This window comes from Nannobrachium achirus (genome assembly GCF_963921795.1).
Source record: "Nannobrachium achirus genome assembly, chromosome: 9".
Taxonomy (NCBI): domain Eukaryota; kingdom Metazoa; phylum Chordata; class Actinopteri; order Myctophiformes; family Myctophidae; genus Nannobrachium; species Nannobrachium achirus.
In genome coordinates this window covers 12,389,081-12,412,478 of record NC_137818.1, presented here as the reverse complement: position 1 = coordinate 12,412,478, position 23,398 = coordinate 12,389,081, and the positions used below count along the sequence as shown (strand labels likewise).

Sequence of the window (23,398 nt, the reverse complement as noted above, 5' to 3'; positions counted from 1 at the left end):
TCAAAACCTCCACCGGCCGTCCGTCCGTCGGTCGGTCACACGTCACACGTCACACCTTTGCCCTGCTCATATCTCCGCATCAGTATGACATCACACTGCTGACATCAGTATGACATCACACCGTACACAAATGACCCTTATATAAGACCGGCATTATCTACCGACAGATTAGTAACAAGATGTCAAAATCGTCTAGGAAGGATGGTGTGAGTCATGCTGGCACCCTTCGCGGCAGGAGGAAGCTGGTGCAATCGACCCCTTGGCTTGTCGGGACCCCTGCCTACTAACGGGGTGGCAGGCTATCACCTCAGACTAGAACCCGTACGGGGTGGCCGACACCAGCCCATTGACAAGAGAGAGGCCTTGATGTCCCTTTACTCTTTGATGGGGTGGCCAGTTGACTAAGAGTTTCCGTTCGGGCCTTCTCGATATTGTACAGATTTCCACGGGAAATCTGGGGGTGGCTGTTACAAAGACCCTCACTCACCTTCACGTCATGTGGCTAGTCGTTAGGTAGCCATAGTTACACGTTGAAGGTTGAATCTCCAGATATGGAGATAACCAACACATCCCTCCATATATGGAGATAACCGACGAATCTCACTAAGTCTGACCTCACAAGCCCCATATTTGGACACAAACAACATATAACTCCATATATAGAGACATAGCTGCTGACATCAGTATGACATCACACTGCTGACATCAGTATGACATCACACCGTACACAAATGACCCTTATATAAGACCGGCATTATCTACCGACAGATTGTGGAGATAAGCGACCGTTGGTCGCTTATCTCCCGATTAGGGAGTCTTACTGGTAATGTATTACTAGTGTTGGGCAGTAACGAATTACTAATAATGTATTACTGTAATATATTATTACTTTACCCAGTAACGAGTAAGGTAAGGTATTACTCTGCCACAAACGGTAATATACGGTATAACGCTTTAGTCCGCCAAAAAAAAACACCTCGTTACTCGTTACTCGTGCCTCGCAGGCAGGAGAGGAGAGCACTCAGAGCAGCGCATGCAGCTGCTTAATTGACGGTCGTTAACTTCTTTTGAAGTTGAGGTCAACTTGACACAGTTGTGCAGAGAGTCTAGATTGCGTCGCGACACGCACACTCACACACACACACACACACACACACACACACACACACACACACACACACACACACACACACACACACACACACAGAGAGAGAGAGAGACGGTCAGTGAGCCCCTCCTCTTCTCATTTACACACAACTACACAAGCTCCCGTATCTCACACAAAGGGAGAAGTAGTTTCTCTTCATCTCCGTGGTTCAAAGTAATAAGTAATATAATATTATTACTTTTTCCAAGGAGTAATAAGTAATATGTAAAGATTACTCTCCTAAGTAATATTGCCCAACACTGATTATAAAGTAGGGTTTGTTTCTAGGCTTTCTACTGGTTCTAGAGTGAAGACCCGCCCTCGTTGCGGTTGCTTGCGAGGGCGAGTATTCATTTCCGTTCGCATTTTGAGCCGAAAATAGGCTGGAAATAGAAAAATGGGTCCCAAACCCATACACTGTTTGGGAAACTGTGGCATAACCGGAAGGAACATGAGTTCCCTACAGCCATTGCCCTGATATTGAATATTTACATAACTTTATTTCATGAAATAACGTTTATTTATTAAAATAAAAGTCCCGCATTGTACCTTGAAGGCAAATCTCAACCATGAGTTCAATGTCCTGAACCATAGTTTCTCTCTCTTTCTCAGGGAATCGATGAGTCCAGTAAAGACAAGTAAGTGTTGACCGTTTTTGTGTATGAACATCATTTCAGTTTCACTTTCATTTTCAGTTTCCCTTAGAAATGCGATAAAAACAAAGATATCTCCATGAATGCAATGCTTCATGCTTCGTGTAATTGATATAATATTTTGGGGGGGTTTCACAAATCACAGATTGGAACTAGGCCTAACAAAATGGTTCATCATCAGTTGTTCCAAGACCACAACAGTATAGTGAGTGTGCTATTAGCAAGTGACACTAGGCGGAGCCATAGACGCATTTCTGGTCCATGTTACACTGATAAGAACTAGATGCATGCGCAGGTCGGTACCAAAATTAGCTAATGAAACCAGCGCTCCCCAAAACAACAGGTTTGGGGATTGGACGGAATTGATTACATGATACAGTCACCTGTGCATTTAGTCTCAATGTTTGTAAACAAGAAACCCGTCTATAGCACAGAGCTCAACACATTTCTTATTTTTTTACTTAGACTAAAGACTAATATTTGATATTTAAAATGAACAAGATACTTAGTTGACTAAGTCTAGACTAATACACGAAACAATTTCAGACACTACGAGGCGGAGCCAGAACCTTTCCAGAACCTGAACCTAATTTTTGGTTCTGGTTTTGTTTCCATAGCGCACGGCCCGGTTTCAGACAAGGTTCTGAGAACCTTTTTTAGGTCCTGCTCTTGATGTAGTACTAAACTTGAGTTTGGGAACATATGGGCGATGCCAGCAGCGCTGCTGCTCTTTTTTGGGACCCTCCCGGTTAGGTCTGCTTACATGGAAACGTACAGTAAGCAGAACTTGGTCCCGGGAACTTCACAGGTTCTTGAAAGTTAATGGTTCTGGAAAGTTCTGGTTCTAGTTCTGGTTCGGCCCTGTAGTGGAGAAGGGGCTTTATTAACACATCGGGTGCCCACGTGGTGCCCACGCGCCAATCTCTTTGATCTTTACGTGTGCCCACGACGCGTTCGACGCGTTGTACAGTAAACTATACTGTACTGTAGCTGCTGCACTTGGCTACCGCAGTGATGAAACAAACTCCATTTCCCAACATGCAGCGCGAAATTACGTCACCCGGACGTGCTGTCTGTCTCGTTGACTTCCTGTTTAGCGGCTGCACAAAAATGCTGTTTTCTCCGGATTCTCTTCCTTTTTTCTTTTTTTTCTCAAAACGGCAGCCTCTTCTAACGGCCGTAACACAAACACTGTGGCTTAGAATTGATAAAAAACGGTCCTGACTGAAAGAAAAGATTTTCGCGAAATAAACAGGACATACTTGGATTACATTTACTCTGATTACTTTTCTCGCCAGTACTTCGAAGGTAGGTAAAATGACGCGTTGCCATGGGCACCAGCAAATTAAACGTAGAATAATTCTGGGCACCCGATGTGTTAAGACTGAAATCAGAATATGCCGTCAAACTGAACACTGCCTTCTCCTCCGCCATGGTCTGTGCCACCGCGGTCACAGTCGCTGCGTCCAGGAAGCCATGAACCCGGAGGACGAGGTGAACGAGTTCCTGGGCAGAGCCATCGACGCCCGCAGCATCGACCAGCTGAGGAAAGACCACGTCAAGAAGTTCCTGCTCACCTTCCAGACCTCCACCCTGGAGAAGAAGGTCTGAACCACACACACACACACACACTCACCTTTTTAACCCATTTAGAACGGGTACACATATTGTGTATCATTATTTTATGCTTTAACTATTGCTATTATGCTAAAACTATTTTTGAAAAATCGTGAAAATTTTGACCCGATTCTATAGGTGTCTTTTGAATCCTTCTAAGGTTTTTTGAAAAACCTACCGGTATGTTTCTATGTCAGCAATCTGGCTTTAGTCATCGTCAAAGAAAAGGTCCTTTTCACTTAACTGGAGCTCAGTTAGTCTGTTCTTGAGACACTACTATGTCAGTGGTTCTCAAACCTTTTCATGTGAAGGACCCCAAAAATTATATGTAATTGGCCACGGACCTGCATCTCAAAATATTTAGTTCCAGGGACCACCCAGAAGCAAAATTTGAGTTACAAACGTTCGCTTTGAAAATACATATATTCAAAGATTTGCACACATTTTCACGACTTTTTCCAAAAATAGCAGATCTACAAGCTTGCAGCGCGCGCTGTGAGCTTGTATATCTGCTATTTTTCACTTGTTAAAGCATTCAATAATTCTAGTCCTAAATGGGGTTAAACCCATTTAGAACTGCAAAGCATCCGTGCCACTGAATATCTTATAACCACTTCAACCCTTATTTTATACTTTTAGCTATAGAGCAGTGAAGTCATGTCGTGACTCACTCATTCCCCGGTTCACGGAAGTAATTTCTCTATGGAGAATAACATTGAGTCATCTTAAAATCGTCTCATATAAGCATTGTGGTCCAAAAATAACGGTCTCCGCGATATTGTCGGGGAGGTGGCTCTGTATGGTTTTATGATAGTCAGTCATTCATATTTGATACAGTCTGTTTCTGGTGAAAATCAAACATATAATTTTCCGAATGTCTGTCTGAGTGAGTGTCTGTCTGTCTGTCTGTCTGTCTGAGTGTCTGTCACAGCGTTTCTCCTCAGTGGCTGGATCAATTGATCTGAAATCGCATCACCATTAGCATATGAACACACCTGACATAACTGTGAAGCCCGTTTGTCACTTTCACAAATCATATGCTGTATATTAGCATTTTTATGGTGTATCTATATCTATTCTGCATCTAGCTTGAGGCATGTCTATTCTGCATCTAGCATGAGGCAACATGTTTAACCAGCTGTGTGTGTGTGTGTGTGTGTGTGTGTGTGTGTGTGTGTGTGTGTGTGTGTGTGTGTGTGTGTGTGTGTGTGTGTGTGCGTGTGTGCGTGCGTGTGCGTGCGTGCAGGCGGGTGGCGGGCTGGGGGTCGGTTGTCTGGCCCCGTTACAGATTTTGTCCAAAAATCATGCAGATCGGTACACAGTATCTCTGTAGCCATTAAACGAAACGGGTATTTCTTACATTGATGCTCCTACATATTATCATGCAAGCACCAGTTAAAGTTACTTTCCATCCCTCATATACTGTGTGCACAGTGCACAGTGCACATCCCATAACCCACACACTGCACATCATTTCAGAGCTCATATCTTTGAACGGGTAAGGGCTAGTGTAACTAATTCGGTGACAGTAACATTAGCGTTTTCTCACCATCAGCTGATTCTTCATATCCATATGAGTCAAACCGCTGAGATCATTTGTTTATGTTTGGAACTAAGTTCTTATATGACGCGATATGAAAAAAAAGTCTACGAGAATTCAGAATGACGTCAAACTTCACTGCCCTATTCAATAATTGCATATATATATATATATATATATATACCAGTAAGACTCCCTAATCGGGAGATAAGCGACCGTAGGTGGCTTATCTCCACAAATAGGGCAAAAATTTGTTTTTCCAAAATCTTCCTGATCCATGTTGATGACATGAGTGTAGACATGCTGTGTAGTGATATTCGTGATTTTAGGGCAAAAACTGTAGGAGCAGTGTCCCAAAATGTGTTTTAAAAATCGGCCTGAAGGTGGCGCTAGAATAGGGCCATGTGAGAAATGAGGGGTGGGGTCTCTGCGTTGCCTTGGCGGACGAATAGGTACCGGCCCCGGCTCTCCCGGACGCTCCTAGCCCGAGTTACGGCATTTTATGTGCGCTGCAGTGGCAGGGGTTTGCTTTGCTTTGCCCAGTGGAAGCGAAATTTAGATTTGAAAAACTCAGTCGTTGATTCACTCGTACAACAAAATGTGTTTTACTTGAAAAGAATGCTTCTCAGGTCAAATATTGATGTGAGATTAAAATGCGATTAATTGCGATTAATTAATCACAGAGCCTGTAATTAATTAGATTAAAATGTTTAATCGCATCCCAGCCCTAATATATATATATATATATATATACCAGAACAACATGTTTAGAGATGGGGTTTTGCGGCCAAATACATATCATTCTGGGGGTCCTTAACATAGATTTTATTTTCATGTTTTTCAAAAACCTTAGAATTTAGACAATATTTGTAGATCGGCCTCAGATCTAAATGGGTTAATGATTGTTGTTGAATGTGAACACATTGTTATATCCACAGCATACAAGGACCCCCAAATTGATATATATTTGGCAGATAGACACCTATCTGAATAGAAAAGGTTTTGCACCAGTGACGCCCAGAAGAGAAGATCGATGTTTAAAAAATGTCCCAATATTTTTCAAATTATTTTCATAATAGTAAATGTACAAGCTCGCAGCACGGCACAAAGTGACGCGCTTTAAGCTTGTTTAACTGCTATTTTTGAATAGCCAACATGTAAATGGATAAAGTGGTTAAAATGATTCTGAAGCTATGTTAACTACTTTTGCTGGAGACCCCGTGGAATCCCACCTTGAGAACCAATGCTTTAGCTGTTCTAAAATCACATGGCTTATTGCTTTATTACATTCCCTTGATACAAGCCAGACGTGCAGTGTGTACTTTATCAAAATGTGATTTGATTTGATTGATTAAAATAAACATGCTCTGAGAATGCACTTGTTAAAGTGATGGTGCCATAGTTTTCTACTTCTGTTCTGTTCTGTTTTGTATGTGTGTATGGAGTTAACATTACTCTAATAGACCCCCATGTGTGGTTATAATTGCCCGTAGGTCACTACTTAGTATGAAAATCTCCAGCTCATGCCTCAAGTCTGTCCGTCCGTCCATCCGTCTGTCTGTCCATCCATCCATCCGTCACTCTTCTGACATCACAATGACACCTCATCCCAGCTGGATATACTGTAGCTGACCTCACAATGATGTTGCAAATGTTCTGCTATTTTCGGTGTCCTACTCCGTGAAGTATAAATGGGGGCTTATAGAGTTTCAGAAATCAATGACGTAGACATGTTCCCAGACTGAAAGGTATAACTTAAAGGATTATGTTTATTTCTTTGTTGTTGTTGTTTTTTTGTTGTTGTTTTTTTCAGTATTCCAAGAAGGTCGACGACCGTTTCGGAGGCTACGTAGCCTGCACTCTGCTGGTGTTCTGTTTCATCTCCTTCATACAGATTGTCATCTTTCCTCAGTAGGTGAACGCACGCACGCACGCACGCACGCACGCACGCACGCACACACACACACACGCACACAATGCATGATATTGATGTTTCATAATTTCACAATTTAATGAAGAACTCATGTTAACCACAATATCCCAATTTCTTTCATTTAAAAAAAATAATCTATCTGTTGTATTGTGAGTTTGTAGATTGTCTATTTTCTTTTTTTGTTGTAGTATATAGGGCGTAAGAGAATCCTCCCCTCCTCAAATCCCTGGTCTATGCTTCTCTAACATGCTTCTTAATATCTATATGTTTGTTAACAATCAATAATCCATGTACATGTTGTCTCTCAGCACCCCGGTCATGCTGGGAATCTACATCAGTATCTTCATCATCCTCGCAAACATCCTCTTCATATGTGCCATATACTCCTGCATTAAGGTAAGTGTAGTATACTGTATATAATATATTCTTTTTACCATATGTATTTGATCATGGACCCCTATCTGAAATGATCTTGTGCCAGGGACTCCCATACATGACAACCTTTTTTTTCTTTCTTTTTTTTTGTACATGTCTCTATTTTAATAAAGAATGGGGAATACGTGACCAGGCTCATTGGCTAAGCACAGTGAATTGTATTTTTGCATTTCTAAACGTTTAAATAGCCAATGTGCATAGGGTCAAAGTGGTTAAACCGATTTTTGCTATATATTTCTGGGGACCCCCTGGAACCCCCCTTTAAGGCCCCCCTTTGAGAACCACGGTGGCTTAGAACAGTAGTTCTCAACCTGTGGGTCAGGACCCAGATGATTAACTTTACATGCAAGATTGTTTTCTCACTCAACATAAACAAACCAAAATAAAGTGTAATTGTATAGAGGGTATCTGCACATATCTAAAGTGACAATTTCAGGACTTTTTAATACCTCTAAAATGACAAATTAAACATTGGCCAACTTGTCAATTATTAGAGGCAGAACTTGTGAAAATAGCAGATCTGCTGTTTTCACAATAGATTCATGTTATACAAAATGTTATGCATCAACTCTTAGTGCTCGTAGGGTGGGGGGGTCCCAGTTAAAATACGATTATTTGGGGGTCACGGCCTGAAAAGGTTGAGAACCACTGGCTTAGAAGGACCAACTTTGTACCTGCAGTCAGTCACAGCCCCCTGTGTTGTTTTTTCTGCCCCCTGCTGGTCCAGCTGTTCCCTGCAGCCATGCAGACAGTGTCCAGGAAGATCGTGCAGTCACACACCAACAGCACCCTGGTGGGGGTGTTCACCGTCATCCTCGTGTTCATTTCTGCCTTCGTCAATATGGTAAAATGTTCCGCACGCACGCACGCACGCACGCACGCACGCACGCACGCACGCACGCACGCACGCACGCACGCACGCACGCACGCACGCACGCACGCACGCACGCACACACACACACACACACACACACACACACACACACACACACACACACCCTATAATGCAATGGGGATGCCACAGGGTGAAACGCAATAGTAATCCTATTTTATTTGTATATCACTTTTACATCATACTTTCTAAGTGTTACAAAATGCCACACATAAGACAATGGAATAGAAGAAACAATAGGATTTTACAAAAATGGTGAAAACAAACACAACAAATACTGTACTGAATGTGTGTTTCTCCATGTGTTGTACTGTACAGTTTGCCTGGAGGATGTATCATCTTGTTGCGACCGTTAGGTCGCAGTTTAGTTGCGACCGTAAGGTCGCAGTTTAGTATGAAAACCTCCACCGGCCGTCCGTCGGTCACACGTGCGGTCGACCGCACGTCACACGTGCGGTCGACGTGTGATGAGGTCACGATGAGTCATCTATGCCCAAATATAGATTTCTAGGTCAGATGGCCCATAGAGTTTGTGATGTCAAACCTAGCAACCCAATATAAACAAACCTGATGTCAGACCTGAAGTATCCTTTTATACCCATATATGGAGATACAGAGATCTCCATATATGGGCATATTAGAAAGCCCATATATGGGCATATACGGATGACATCAGGGATATCCATATATGGGCATAAAAGGGACAAGGGCTTACAGTTAAGAGATCTCCATATATGGGCATATCAGAAAGCCCATATATGTTCATATACTGATGACATCAGGAATATCCATATATGGGCATAAAAGGGACAAGGACTTACAGTTAAGAGATCTCCATATATGGGCATAAAGGGACAAGGACTGTTACAGTAGATATAGAGATGTCCATATATGGGCATAAATGAACAAGGACTGACAAACACTGAGATCTCCATATAACCTATGGGAATATAAGGGACGAGGACTGTCAGCTTGTAGACCTATTTTCTAAATATTGTTGTACATTAAAAACTTGAAATGGGTCGTTCTGCATAGTACTTGGGATTTGTTGATGTAAATGTTCACATAGAGTGTAATAATTGGTAAAACAAACTTTTGGCCTATTTGTGGAGATAAGCGACCAACGGTCGCTTATCTCCCGATTAGGGAGTCTTACTGGTATCAAAACCTCCACCGGCCGTCCGTCCGTCCGTCGGTCACACGTCACACGTCACACCTTTGCCCTGCTCATATCTCCGCATCAGTATGACATCACACTGCTGACATCAGTATGACATCACACCGTACACAAATGACCCTTATATAAGACCGGCATTATCTACCGACAGATTAGTAACAAGATGTCAAAATCGTCTAGGAAGGATGGTGTGAGTCATGCTGGCACCCTTCGCGGCAGGAGGAAGCTGGTGCAATCGACCCCTTGGCTTGTCGGGACCCCTGCCTACTAACGGGGTGGCAGGCTATCACCTCAGACTAGTAATAACTGTATTGTACATATTTATGTCTCTTTGTGTTGTACTGTGCAGTTTGCCTGTGACACTCAGAGCCTGGTGGAGTGTGTTGCTGAGCATCTGAACACGTCGGCTCCCCTGGTCACCCCGTGTCTCATCCACAGCCTCAACATGTCCATGGAGGGAGGCCTGGAGATCTGTCCCTCCTGCCCTTTCCCAGAGGTCAGTCTGTTCCCCTGTCGTTTCCCAGAGGTCAGTATGTCCCCCTGTCCATTCCCAGAGGTCAGTTTGAACTGGGGACCCCCCCAAAATAATCATATTTGAACTGGGGACCCCCACCCTGACAAGCATAGGAGTTGAGGCATTACATTTTGTTTGACTCTGATTCACAGATACATGCTGTGAAAATAGCTGATCTATATGCTAACAGCACCTCACAATGCCTCTTTTCTTTTTTTAGGTAATATTTGACAATTTAAAATGGTCAAAAGAAATGTGTGCGCAGATACCCTGTATGCACTTATACTGTAAGATGAGTTGTTTAGTGATGAGCAGAGATGGGAAGTAACGAAGTACAAATACTTCGTTACTGTAACGAAGTACATTTTTCAGTACTTTGTACTTTACTGAGTAATTATTTTTCTGGGTACTTTTTACTTTTATCCGTTACATTTTAACACAAGTATCTGTACTTTTACTCCGCTACATTTTCAAAACAGGCTCGCTACTTTGGTTTTGTGTTAATGTTGCGCCGATGCGTGGCAGATCAAACAAAATGATTACAGCGCTTGATCATCATTCATAGAGGTTGCGGTGACGCTCTGCTGCTGGCCAGAGTGAGAGTCACTGTGTCAAGTAGGAAAGCACCGGTCTATTTACTTCCTGCAACTAGACTACCAAATAAAACTAATCATAAATAGCCTACATAACATAATAGCCTAATACCCTATGCTCTTATTTTGAAATCCACGATTTTCATAGGAAGAGGAAGAAAGGTGGTTTAATTCTACCATCATGCTGTAAACCATTCATCTCGTCACAGCTTTCAAACATCAACAATTAATTCACGTGGATTATAACTAACTATGGATTATAAACACAAGACTTTGGCCATATGCTGCTCCTGTAATGCACACGCGTTGGAAATGCGTTCTTTTTTAACCTCCGAAGCTTAGGTGAGTCAGTGCAATTGCTTTTTATCTCATGCTGGATAAAGTTCTGTATGGAAAAAGTGAAACGTTCTGCAGACTCTGCACAACTGTAGCTTCGGTCATCTTTGCCTCGCAAAAGCCTTTAGCGTGTGTGTGTGTGTGTGTGTGTGTGTGTGTGTGTGTGTGTGTGTGTGTGTGTGTGTGTGTGTGTGTGAGAGAGCGCGCGCGTGCGTGCCCTCATGCGCGTGCATGCATGCATTTGTTTGAATTGATTGATTGAATTCTTGATTAGCAGTTCGCATAGCAAACGCACTCCTGTATGATTATCATCCATACAGTCTGTATGGCTTGTTTACATTGGGGTCCTCTGACAGACATGCAAAACATCTTAAAGTATAACAGTCAGAAATCTGTCTGTCTGTGGATGTGAGATGTATTATAATTATAATTGAACAATGAAAACGACATTCTTATTAGGAAACCTTATCTGTATTTTAACATCAGTCATAATGGTGTAGGCCTAATTGGTGGTCAATTGGCACTTTAAAAAATGGGTTACAAAATCGTGGGATATACATATATTTTTTATAATAATAATGATTGTTCTTGGAGAGTCAAATATTATCTATAACTGGTACTCAGTCTAAAAAAACACTGCTGCATTTAGATTTCACATCATAGTAGGAAACCAATTCTGGGCCAGTTTTAAGACGTATGTTTGGTGGGGATCTTTTAATTTTAATATCCTTAAAATTCTAGAAATATACGGTAAAAATACTTTTACTTTTACTTTAAAAGTACTTTTCAAAGCACATACTTTTTACTTTTTACTTGAGTAATTATTTGGAATGAGTACTTTTACTTTTACCAAAGTCGTTTTTTTCACAAGTACTTTTACTTTTACTTAAGTACAGAACGTGAGTACTTTTCCCATCTCTGGTGATGAGGGAGAAAACATGGTGCACATTCTTGGAACCCCCCAAAAAAATCATCAAACCCATTTTCAACCGTATCTTCATATAATTGGTCCTCACTAATGGTCATTATAAGACGGCACAATGATCTTTAGGACTGACAGTCTGGAGGCACAGCGCCACAGTTGGTTGTGCAGTTGGTAGAGTCTGATGGAGGGGAACTGGAACTGGTTGGAATAACGTGTTCCTTCCACACGCTACGTCCAAACCGGGGGAATCCCCCCGTCAGGTGAAAAGAAGCAACTTGGACTACTCATGCATAGAAGGAAGGATGAGGTCAGACTGTTGTCTCCCTAGGCGCGGCAGAGGGAGAGCAGAGCACTGGGTGAAAAAACGGGTTACAAAAATCGTGAGATAAAGATTATATATATATATATAAACAAAAGGACTGACAGTCCAGTTCTCAGCGGATTCTTGCAATTTTCCAAATTCGCACCTTTCTAGTTGTTAATATTATTATTGTTAAAAATCAAAGTTGTAATACCTGGTGTGTCCTGTGTGTGTCAGTATTTCAAAGCTGTAATACCGTGTGTGTCCTGTGTGTGTCAGTATTTCAGCTACAGCGTGCTGCTCACCCTGCTGGCCTGCTCAGTGTTCCTGCAGATCAGCAGCATCGGCAAACTGGTGCTGATGCTGCTCATCCAGTTCACCTACCTGCTGCTGGTGGAGTGGCCACAGGTGGTGCTGTTTGACAACGCAGACCTCTTTGTCACCTCCAATGCCCTGTAAGTGCTTCATGAATCAAGTCGTCTTTTTTTCCTGTATTGTACTATTTTGTCATTTTTACGAGCTTCCCCAGGCGTCATTCTAATATGTATTGTTTTCTTTTCTAGTGATTTCAATGAGACTACTTCTCAATGGTAATTATTAATACATTCATCAATATTTGTCTTTCATTTTGTTAAAAGACCTGTTTCAGTGGGGAGAGAATTTAAACCATGTAGGAATGTGGTTCAAATCTGATTCACTAAAATCAGTTTCCATGTGTCTCTTGCTATTCATACATAAAGGGAAATCTGATTAGGCTACAAGCTGGCAGTCTGATGATGTGCTCACAATGCTGTTATTATATGACATTATTTAAAATTCTTTCTTTTTTTCCCCCCTTTAGGTTCGGTTTCAATGAAACTACAGACCAGTGGTAAGATTATATAGTTAACGGAACATCAACATAATATTTTATATGCAAAGCAGCCGGGTGCATCCCGCCACTCCGACATGTCTCCATTCCGACACTAACCCTATCTCTAACCCTAACCCTAAACTTAACCCCTATGGGAGTGTCCCCACTCCGACAATTAGAAGTCAATTTCGGAGTGGCGACATGTCGGAATGGAGAGCGATTCCCACAGCAGCCATATTGGAGGGAAGTTGGGTCTCTTCTCAGTTCCTTCAAAGGTGTTACCAATGATCCTAATGAAGGCTCTGTTCCATTGGTTCTCAAACCTTTTATTTCAAGGACCCCCGTAACTCTGAGAGTGTACAAATGGAACCAAATGGACCCAACCACCCTGACTCTGTTAGACCAGAATGGAACAGAGCTTTCATTAGTATAATTCAGTGGTTCTCAACCTGTGGGTCGAGACACCCCACATTATTTTGGGGTGTCCCCAGATGATTAACCTAATGTGCAACATTGTTTTCTCACTCAGCAAACCAGCATAAGGTTTAAGTGTATAGAGAGTTTCTGCACATTTCTAAAGTGACAATTTAAGGACTTTTTAATACCTCTAAAATTGTCAAATATTGGAGGCAGAAATTGTGAAAATAGCCGATCTATATGCTCACAAAGCCTCGCAGCGTGAGGCGTTGTGAGCATGTAGATCGGCTATTTTCAGAATGGAACCGTGTTATACAAAATGTAATGCCTCAACTCTTAGTGCTCGTCAGGGTGGGAGAGTCCCCAGTTAAAATATGATTATTTTGGGGGTCGCGGCCTGAAAAGGTTGAGAACTACTGCTGGTATACTGTAAATGGTAACACCTGTAAAGGAAGTGAGAAGAGACCCAACTTCCCTCCAAAATGGCTGCTTTGCCTATTGATGTCCCTTTGCTACCCCTCATCGCGGGAGCTCTTACCACGTGTCTTATTGTTTGTTTTTGTGACTCTATAGTCCATTCGTAGTGACCAAAGTGTCCCTGAGGGTGATGACACCGGTGATCCTCACCGTGTTCGTCCTGGCGCTGTACCTCCACGCCCAGCAGGTGGAGTCCACCGCACGCCTCGACTTCCTCTGGAAACTACAGGTACAGTACCTGCATCCACCACCTAGGAGTCACTGTCTCAACATGTTAAATGTAGGTTAAGTATGTGAAAGTAAGTATGTACTTTAAAGTACAGTAGTGTAGTAGTGCAGTTGCTGACACTATAAGTCACCAGCCGTTTTTTTCTATATGTTAACCCTACCGTACATTAAATTAAAGCTTCTGCTTTCACACACTATATTGAACATACAGTAGCCTTTCTATTCTAGAGGTTCGGGCCGCTGCGAGTCATAGTGCATAGGTTTTTTGTCAGAGTACCTGTTGTTCCATGTCTATCCCCTCTCTCTCCCCCTCCCTCTCTCCCTCTCTCTCTCTCTCTTGGTCTCTCTCCCCCCTCTCAATTCAAAGGGCTTTAGAAAACATACGTTAACATTGCCCAAGCAAAGGTGGAACAATACAATCAAAACAAAATACTGTACTGTATGTACAATTGAAAAGGAATAGAAATGATGTGCACACAGAGCTGTTACATGGCAACTGAGGGACATCTAAACCATAAGAATTGTGCATTTGCTATTCGAAATAGTTGGCCTATATAGCCACAAGGTTAGTTTTGTGCTCAAATAGGAGCTGTTTTTCAAAAGTGTTTACATGTAATCGTTCTGTTTGTATGTACAGTGTTTCTACAGTTATTTCTTATATATATATATATATATATATATATATACAGTATATATATATATATATATATATATATATATATATATATATATATGTACGCAAAAGTAGTGAAAACAGCAGATCTACAAGCACACAACGCCTCGCATCGCGAGGCGTTGTGTGCTTGTAAATCGGCTATTTTCACTAGTCTAGATAATTTTTTAAATGATAAATATAATTTCTTAAATGATAAATACAAAAGGAACGGTTTTGGAGATACGAGGTTTCTGCCCGACAGTGACGATATGTTTTTTGCTCCCCCCAGGCCACAGAGGAGAAGGAGGAGATGGAGGAGCTGCAGGCGTACAACCGGCGCCTCCTCCACAACATCCTGCCCAAGGACGTAGCGGCGCACTTCCTGGCGCGGGAGCGCCGCAACGACGAGCTCTACTACCAGTGGTGCGAGTGTGTGGCCGTCATGTTCGCCTCCATCAGCAACTTCTCCGAGTTCTACGTGGAGCTGGAGGCCAACAACGAGGGCGTGGAGTGCCTGCGGCTGCTCAACGAGATCATCGCCGACTTTGACGAGGTTTCTCTACTTTTATTCTCTTCTCCTTTTAACAACTTTTTTACTTTTAGTCTCTTCTGCCAATTCCTTTCACCCCACTAGGGCTGTCACGATTATGTCATTTTACATGACGATTAATCGTCACTCTAATTATTGCGATTAACGATTTAATTGTGTTTTTGTCGTTGACAATTACATTTCTGTATGGCTTGAAAGTCCTTAAATTGTCACTTTATAAATGTGGAGACACCCTGTGTACACTTATTCTGTGTGCTGGCTTGTTTACCGTTGAGTGAGAAAAAAAAATTACATTTGGCTAATCATCTGGTAGGCTAGTTGCTCATGGCAGATACGACACATAACCTAAACATACAAAGAAATTACTGATATATTTGACAACTTTATGCTTTAATAAGAACATTGATAGTGGAAATAACCGATCTACAAGCTTACAATGCATCGCATCGCAACGCGTTGTGAGCTTATAGATCGGCTATAACAGTGTAATTCGGGTGAAAAAGTTTTCTGCTCTACCCTGAGCCATCCCACCCTAGCTCTGCTCCAGCTCAGCACCAGCTCACATGCCCTGGTTGTGTGTGTGTGTGTGTGTGTGTGTGTGTGTGTGTGTGTGTGTGTGTGTGTGTGTGTGTGTGTGCGCGTGCGCGTGTGCGTGCGCGTGTGTGCGTGTGTGTGGCGTGTTCCAGATCATCAGCGAGGAGAAGTTCAGGCAGCTGGAGAAGATCAAGACCATAGGCTCCACCTACATGGCGGCGTCAGGCCTCAACGCCTCCACCTACGACCGGGAGGGGCGCTCCCACATCACCGCCCTGGCCGACTACGCCATGAGGCTGAGGGAGCAGATGAAATACATCAACGAACACTCCTTCAACAACTTCCAGATGAAGATAGGTACAGGAGCAGGGGCGTCACAAGGGGGGGAAAAGTGGGACTGAGTTACTAGGGCCCAGAGCACGCGAGCGGAGTGGAGCGATGACAAAAGCTGCTCCGCGCTCCAGAGGGCTCTTGTCCCACTCGCTCGTCGCTCTGGTCGGCCACCGGGCCGCTCCACTCCCCGCCGCTCCGTCGCTCAACTTGATTTCCGCATCTCTCGCTCCACGCTCCGCTCAGGGCCGTCAATCAGAGTCAAAAAAGTAGTTTGCTACCATGTCCGAAACACTTTCTCCTTTGCCAGTGTGTTCCCAACACAAATGGCTGCGCTAACGTGAGCCTCGGCTTTGATGGAGACTTGGAGAGCTTTCCACTCGCCACTGTTTTGTTGGAAACATGCGGCGCGCGGCTCCAACAGGATCGGCTCGGAGCGGAGGAGGGTCGGCGCTCAGACCCATTATAAAAGTCGCTCGCTCACGCTCAACTAAAGAACGGCTCGCTCCGCTCCCTGGAGTCCCCGCACCGCTCGCACTCCACTCCGCTCGTATGCTCTGCTAGGGCCCAAGGTGGAGGGGGCCTTCATTATTTTATACTTTAGCTATTGAAAAATAGCAGATATACAAGCTCACAGCGGGGCACCGAGTGCCGCGCTGCAAGATTGTACTGTAGATCTGCTATTTTTGAAAAGTCCTGAAAATTTGTGGAAATCTTTGAATATAATGTATTTCTTAAGCGAACATTTGTAACTCAAATTTTGCTTCTGGGGGGGTCCCTAAAAAATATTGGACTTAAGGCCTCTCCATACTTCGACCGAAATGTTCGGTGAGTTGTGTTTTCCGACGTGCAAATTTCCGAACTCTCGTTCGGTCCAATGCTTTTCACAAGTCCAGAGGGATATAATTTTATGGTAGAAAAGGACCTTTGACCTTTTGAACTGCGGTTTCGGTCAAAGTATGGACAGGCCTTTAGTTGTGTACTGTTCAAACAATGAGACAAAAATATTATTACCGTGTGGTTCTGTTGCGTCTCCAGGTCTGAACATCGGACCGGTGGTAGCAGGGGTCATAGGAGCCAGGAAACCACAGTACGACATCTGGGGGAACACAGTGAACGTAGCCAGCCGTATGGACAGCACAGGAGTCCCTGACTGCATACAGGTGATGGATGGCCTGTTACTTACTACCCTTTTTGCAGGGAATGCAGGGCACAGCCGCCATATTGGAACGAAATTGGGCCTATTCCTTACTTCCTTCACAGGTCTTAACCATTATACGAATTAAGGCACTGTTTTGTTTAGTGTGTAGTAGGGCATTAACCAAAAAATCTACAAATCGACTCAATTGACTTGATTACATGAGTCGACTCTCATCAGGGAATGTCGAAAATTAAAAAAAAAAAGAAAATAGGAAAAATTTACATTTTAGACTGCATGCCAGGTGCCTGTTTCATGTAATCAATTCCCCACATGTGCTTATTTAGGGGACAGCTCAGTCTCAGCACATGTTTTAGTTCATTGTACCTCTTATTTGTTGGCTCGTGACTGTGGTGAGACGTATGGTATATATATATACGCTCCTAGCGATACATTTAACTTCACCCGGCCGCCGCGACGGACGGCATTGCGCTGAGAACAGCTGACTGAAGATTACAAGCTTCACTGCTTCACTCATACACTACAGGTCACTCAGAGTCACTCACATCGCATCACGGATGATGAGAGCTTGGAGGTCTGCTATTCTCTGCACGCAACAATGTCGCGGGACGGAGAATAAATTAATTAGGCTTGATCATGAGCTGCAGCTGCTGTGATCATAGATAGATGCGTTGCAGCGCGACGCGCTGTGAGCTAGTAGATCGTCTATTTTCAAATAGCCTTGCTATAGGGCTAAAGGTAGGCCTACTTTGTTGTATAATATAATAATTTATATTGAATGTCAGTTGTCAAGACACAGATCTTTAATAAAGTTGCTCAAGTTGAACAGCAGTGTGTCAGTGTGGTTTCGACCGCCCGACCGACTATAACACGTCATATTTGTCCAACAGGTCACCACAGACCTCCACCAGGTGCTCGCTAACAAAGGCTACGTGTTGGAGCACCGCGGCGTCGTAAAGGTCAAAGGTAAAGGGGAAATGACGACGTACTTCCTGAACGACGGACCGCCCAACAGTTAGCAGCTATATAGCTATCACTTATAGCGGCTGCTGTGTGAGGACGTCGGGCCGATTCCCCGCCACGAGGGACAGACAGACAGACAGACAGACAGACAGACAGACAGACAGAGCGCCACTGAGCAAGGACTCCCTGTGTGAGAGCCAATGGCTAACAACTTAGCAACGCCATCACTTGAATTCTGAACGACGGGGAGAAAAAATTAAGAGACGTTTTGTGGACTTCGGAAAGGAAGTGTTCTTGACGACGAGAGCAAAGTGATGTTCTTGTCTACGACAGCCATGCTCTCTCTCTCTCTCAGGCTACTTGAAAGATGCAGAGTCTGTTTATTTAAAACAAACAAACAAACAAACAAACGCCTTTAGCCTGTGTCAAAAGAAGAATTTATGCTGTACATAAGGCTACTTTTTATTTCACTTGATTTTTGTGTGGGGGTTTAATTTTTACAACAACAAAAAAACAAACATGTTTTGTGTCTTTTTTTTATATATTTCCACAAAAATTATCAAACAGGTACTCATGTTTTTTTTTTTTTTTTTCTGGGTTACTTTACTATTTATTTTTAATCTTGATGTTTTTTTGTGCAAAAGGTCCTTTATGGCAAGTGTGACTACATTACGTGCACAAATATCCAGTTTATTACACGTTTATAAGTGTGTATGTATAATACATGCATATTTGTGTGTGTGTATGAATAAGTGTATAAATCGAGGAGGACAACATTGACCAAAGACTAAAGTATGGCTATAGAAACAAGGCAAAACATTCTCGCTTGAACGTTCGACTTATACTCCCCGTTGCACGACGGCATCGCTTGCCAACAAGACTCAGGCCCTGTTTAGACCAGTGGTTCTCAACCTTTTCAGGCCACGACCCCCCAAATAATCATATTTTAACTGGGGACTTTCCCACCAAAACAATTCTATTTTGAAAATAGCAGATCTACATGCTCACAACGCCTTGCAGAGGCGTTGTGAGCATCTATTTTCACAATTTCTGCCTCTAATATTTGACAATTTGGCCAATGTTTAATTTGTCATTTTAGAGGTATTAAAAAGTCCTTAAATTGTCACTCGAGAAATCTACTTAAACTTTATGTTGGTTTGTTTACCGTTGAGGGAGAAAACAATGTTGCACATTAAGTTAATCATCTGGGGACCCCCCCAAAATAATTAGGGTTAGGGTCGGGACCTGGGGGTCCCGACCCACAGGTTGAGAACCACTGGTTTAGACAACAAGAGGAAATGGCTAAATAAAATCACTGTTGCGTCTCTGCGTCAATGCAGAATAAGAAGTGAGAACGCGACGGCACTTTGACGTTTTCTATTCTGGTCGTTGTCGTGTAAACGTGACGTCAGACCTCGTCGACAATCGTCACTGGTGTGCGGCGGAGTGTACGTTAGGCATGCATGAGACGCCAATGAGTGCCAGCTTTGTTGCTATAAGCAGTAGACAGCCTCATCGCTAGTGGCAGCAGCCTAATGGCTTAATTCACTGTTTTTCATGGAATAACGTACGCAGTACTTTTGTCTGTCATTCGGCCATCAAAGAGATGTATTATTTTCTTTATCTTACCACCCTTCTCTGGGAGATGACGCTGGCCTCTGCCTCTCTAGACCAAAATAACCGAAGGGAGTGAGATTTACCACTTTATGCTCTCGTCATACGATAATGTCGATCGCGTGCTGAAAATAGCCGAGCTACAAGCTCATAACGTCATGACGTGTCACAGAAGCGACACGTTGTAGAGATTGTAGATCTGCTTATTTTAGGCACGCAAAACACCATCGTACGACATACAGTAAGTATAAATCGGGCTTAAAACGTCTCGTGACGCATATCTTTTAGCCTGGATACCAGCCTGCTTCGCTACATTCCGTGATTTGTTTTGTCACTCCACTTCACAGTCTGGACATGATTAATTTGACTCCGAACGTCAGTTGTGACGTAGGCGACGTCGTTGCTGGATTGGATGTTGTTCCAACGAATCAGAGTAGGGTTAGGGTAGCAAGGTGATCAGACAGCTGGACAACTGGTGTATTTCTCCCCGCCCCGCACCACAGACCAATAAGAAGCCGCGGTTGGATTCCACTTGGTTTCTATGTCCCACCTCCCCTTGGAGATCGGAAGCTGTCCAGACTGAGTAGCGAAGTTACAAAACAAATCCATGGAACGTAGGTTTGCAGGATGGCATCCAGGCTACATATCTTTGGTCTGAACTAAAGGCTTTAGAGATTGAGCAGTCAGTCGGGGGGCAGGTGAGTTCAGCCATAGCAGTACAGTATTTTCTGGACTATAAGGCGCACCTGACTATAAGGCGCACTGTCAATGAATGGTCTATTTTCAAACTGTTTTCATATATAAGGCGCACCTGACTATAAGGCGCACATAATAGACGCTACCGTTGCGTTATGCATCAAACAGATGGAGCTGTGCTAAAGGGAATGTCAATGTCAATGAATGATCCATATATAAGGCGCACTGGACTATAAGGCGCACTGTAGTTTTTTGAGAAAATTAAAGGCTTTTAAGTGCGCCTTATAGTCCGGAAAATACGGTATATATAATTATTGGCTTTATATCAGGGATCTTTGACAGGGGGTCTGGGACCCCTAGGGGGTCCTCAGAGTTACTATAGGGGGTGTCCTCCAAATCTTTGTGTGATAGAAACTTTTTTCTCTTTTTTATATCAACCACTTGATCCCTAGTGTCCATATTCCGAGAACTTTAGCCAAAAATAGCAGATCTACAAGCTCACAACGCCTCGTGCTGTGAGGCGTTGTGAGCTTGTAGATCGTCTATTTTCGGCAAAGAGGTTTGGTGTAGAGGGGGAAAAGAGCAGACTAAGTACAGAGTGAAAGGTCAAGTTAATTAAGTATTGACAGTTCAAGTGGTTAAAATCTGAAATTGACATGAATCCAAAATATACAGAGGATCATGCTGTCAAACAATTAAACTAAATGGAATCTATGAAAAGGTTGTGGGGGTCCCTGCTTCATCTCTCTCTCAACTAAGGGGTCTCCGACCTGAAAACGTTGAAGACCCCTGCTTTATATTATTTAAAGGTTAAAGCGCGTCCTTCCCCTTTCAAAGAGCTGGTGTTTGTCCAAATGGGAAGGAAGGAAGGAAGGAAGAGGGAACTGGGAGGAGGTTCAAGTGCCATCAGGGGTAAAAAGAAAATAATATATAGAATTCTCAGATTGGAATGTCAATGGAAACCTTACCAGACAGCTTGGATTGTCTTGACAAGTGGTTCTCAAAGGGTCCTTGAGGGGGTTCCAGGGGGTCCCCCAACTACATGATTGAATCTTAAGAGGACCAAACAGACCCTTAAGCAGTCTGCAACTCTGAGAGTGTACAAATGGCCATCTGGTTCCATTTGTACACTCTCAGAGTTACGGTGAGTCCGTGATCTAATGCATCACCGATTGACTACTGGCCTGGGAGTCCTTGAACTTAAAAAATTAAAAATAAAAATAAAGTTTGAGAACCACTGGTCTATGAAGATGGAATATTGGTAGATGAAGTATTGATAAAAGATGATCTGATGACTGAAAACTGTGCTTTGTAGGGGCATAACTATTTTCACTGTGAGGTTTTGATGATTACAGCAAAACCTTCTTGCCAAACTTGCTCTGAAGCATGTCTGATTGTGGTATCTTGTTTAGTTTTCTTCTTTTTTTCCCCTGTTTGTTTTGTTTTATCGTTGGGTATTTTGTATCACCTCCTGTATCCATCATTTGTATATTCTTAATGTTGTTATTATTATTATTATTATTATAATTCTGATTAATGAATTGTGCTTATTGCGATGATTCCATTCCAGTGAAAGAGGATCAAAGACAAGCACCGCTTGTTCTCGTTAAGATGCCACTTGTGAAGCCAAAGCTCATTGGTACCAACGGATCAACTGCAGGCGAACCTCGTCAGCACTTAACCCATTTAGAACGGGTACACATTATAGTGTATTATTATTTTATGCTTTAACTATTGAAAAATAGCATATATACGGTGCCGCGCTGCGAGCTTGTAGATCTGATATTTTTGAAAAATCGTAAAAAATTGAATTTTGACCCGATTCTATAAGTGTCTTTTGAATCCTTCTAAGGTTTTTTGAAAAACCTATGTTTCTATGTCAGCAATCTGGCATTAGCCATCGTCAAAGAAAAGGTCCTTTTCACTTAGGTGGAGCACAGTTAGTCTGTTCTTGAGAGACTACTATGTCAGTGGTTCTCAAACCTTTTCATGTGAAGGACCCCCAAAATGATCTTTATTTGGCTACGGACCCGCATCTCAAAATATTTAGTTCCAGGGACCACCCAGAAGAAAAATTTGAGTTACAAACGTTCGCTTTGAAAATACATATATTCAAAGATTTGCACACACTTTCACAACTTTTTCAAAAATAGCAGATGTACAAGCTCGCAAGCTGTGAGCTTGTATATCTACTATTTTTCACTGGTTAAAGCATTCAATAATTCTAGGCCTAGGAGTAGTTTATCCAAAAAAATCACTTTACACACCCCATAAAGCCTTAAAATCATGGAGATTTAGTTTTTCGTCACATTCCTGAGACAATAATTTGTTGACTGGGTCATCGTTTAATTGGAAACTCAGTAGGAGACAAATTATTGGCTTAGGAATGCAAAAAAAAAAAAATCCTTTAACCATGAACCCCAGCTTTACTTAGGAGCCAATTCAGCGAAAACAGAAGATTACAATATACAATTTAGGCATTTTTAGGCATTTAGCAGACTCTTTTAATCCAAATACAAGGTGATGCCTTGTGAGCTTGTAGATATGGCTACGGATATGGATATGGATATTTAGTGTCGACTAGGGGGAAAACAAGATGGCGTTTAACTGGATAGTTAGCCTATTCAAATAAATCCATGTACAATACAGTATTTCTACTGGCCATAACACGATTCTCCATGATAACACAAATACTGAGTGTATGCCCGCAAAAACAACACACATTCTGTTTATTCATTGTACATTTTCACCAGGTTAACATTCACCAGGTTTGCATTCACCAGCGTCGGCAGGATAGCATTTCACCAGGTTAGCATTCACCAGCGTCAAACTAATGGGACATCGAACAAATGTTACGTC

General features: G+C 42.6%; 1 protein-coding gene across 1 annotated transcript in view; it reads left to right on the top strand.

Moving 5' to 3' along the window:
• adcy6a (adenylate cyclase 6a) overlaps nucleotides 1–21,000 on the top strand; it is a 136,482-nt gene extending 115,482 nt beyond the window's left edge. Inside the window, exons 13-26 of the mRNA XM_080734101.1 lie at nucleotides 1,760–1,785; nucleotides 3,258–3,405; nucleotides 6,771–6,868; nucleotides 7,199–7,286; nucleotides 8,053–8,169; nucleotides 9,744–9,890; nucleotides 12,343–12,518; nucleotides 12,627–12,653; nucleotides 12,905–12,934; nucleotides 13,907–14,039; nucleotides 14,983–15,246; nucleotides 15,930–16,134; nucleotides 17,146–17,270; nucleotides 18,157–21,000. Of these exons, the coding sequence (XP_080590227.1) occupies nucleotides 1,760–1,785; nucleotides 3,258–3,405; nucleotides 6,771–6,868; nucleotides 7,199–7,286; nucleotides 8,053–8,169; nucleotides 9,744–9,890; nucleotides 12,343–12,518; nucleotides 12,627–12,653; nucleotides 12,905–12,934; nucleotides 13,907–14,039; nucleotides 14,983–15,246; nucleotides 15,930–16,134; nucleotides 17,146–17,270; nucleotides 18,157–18,285 (1,713 nt within the window). The 3' untranslated portion in view covers nucleotides 18,286–21,000. The remainder of the gene's footprint in view (nucleotides 1–1,759; nucleotides 1,786–3,257; nucleotides 3,406–6,770; nucleotides 6,869–7,198; nucleotides 7,287–8,052; nucleotides 8,170–9,743; nucleotides 9,891–12,342; nucleotides 12,519–12,626; nucleotides 12,654–12,904; nucleotides 12,935–13,906; nucleotides 14,040–14,982; nucleotides 15,247–15,929; nucleotides 16,135–17,145; nucleotides 17,271–18,156) is intronic.
• Nucleotides 21,001–23,398: the final 2,398 nt, after the last annotated feature.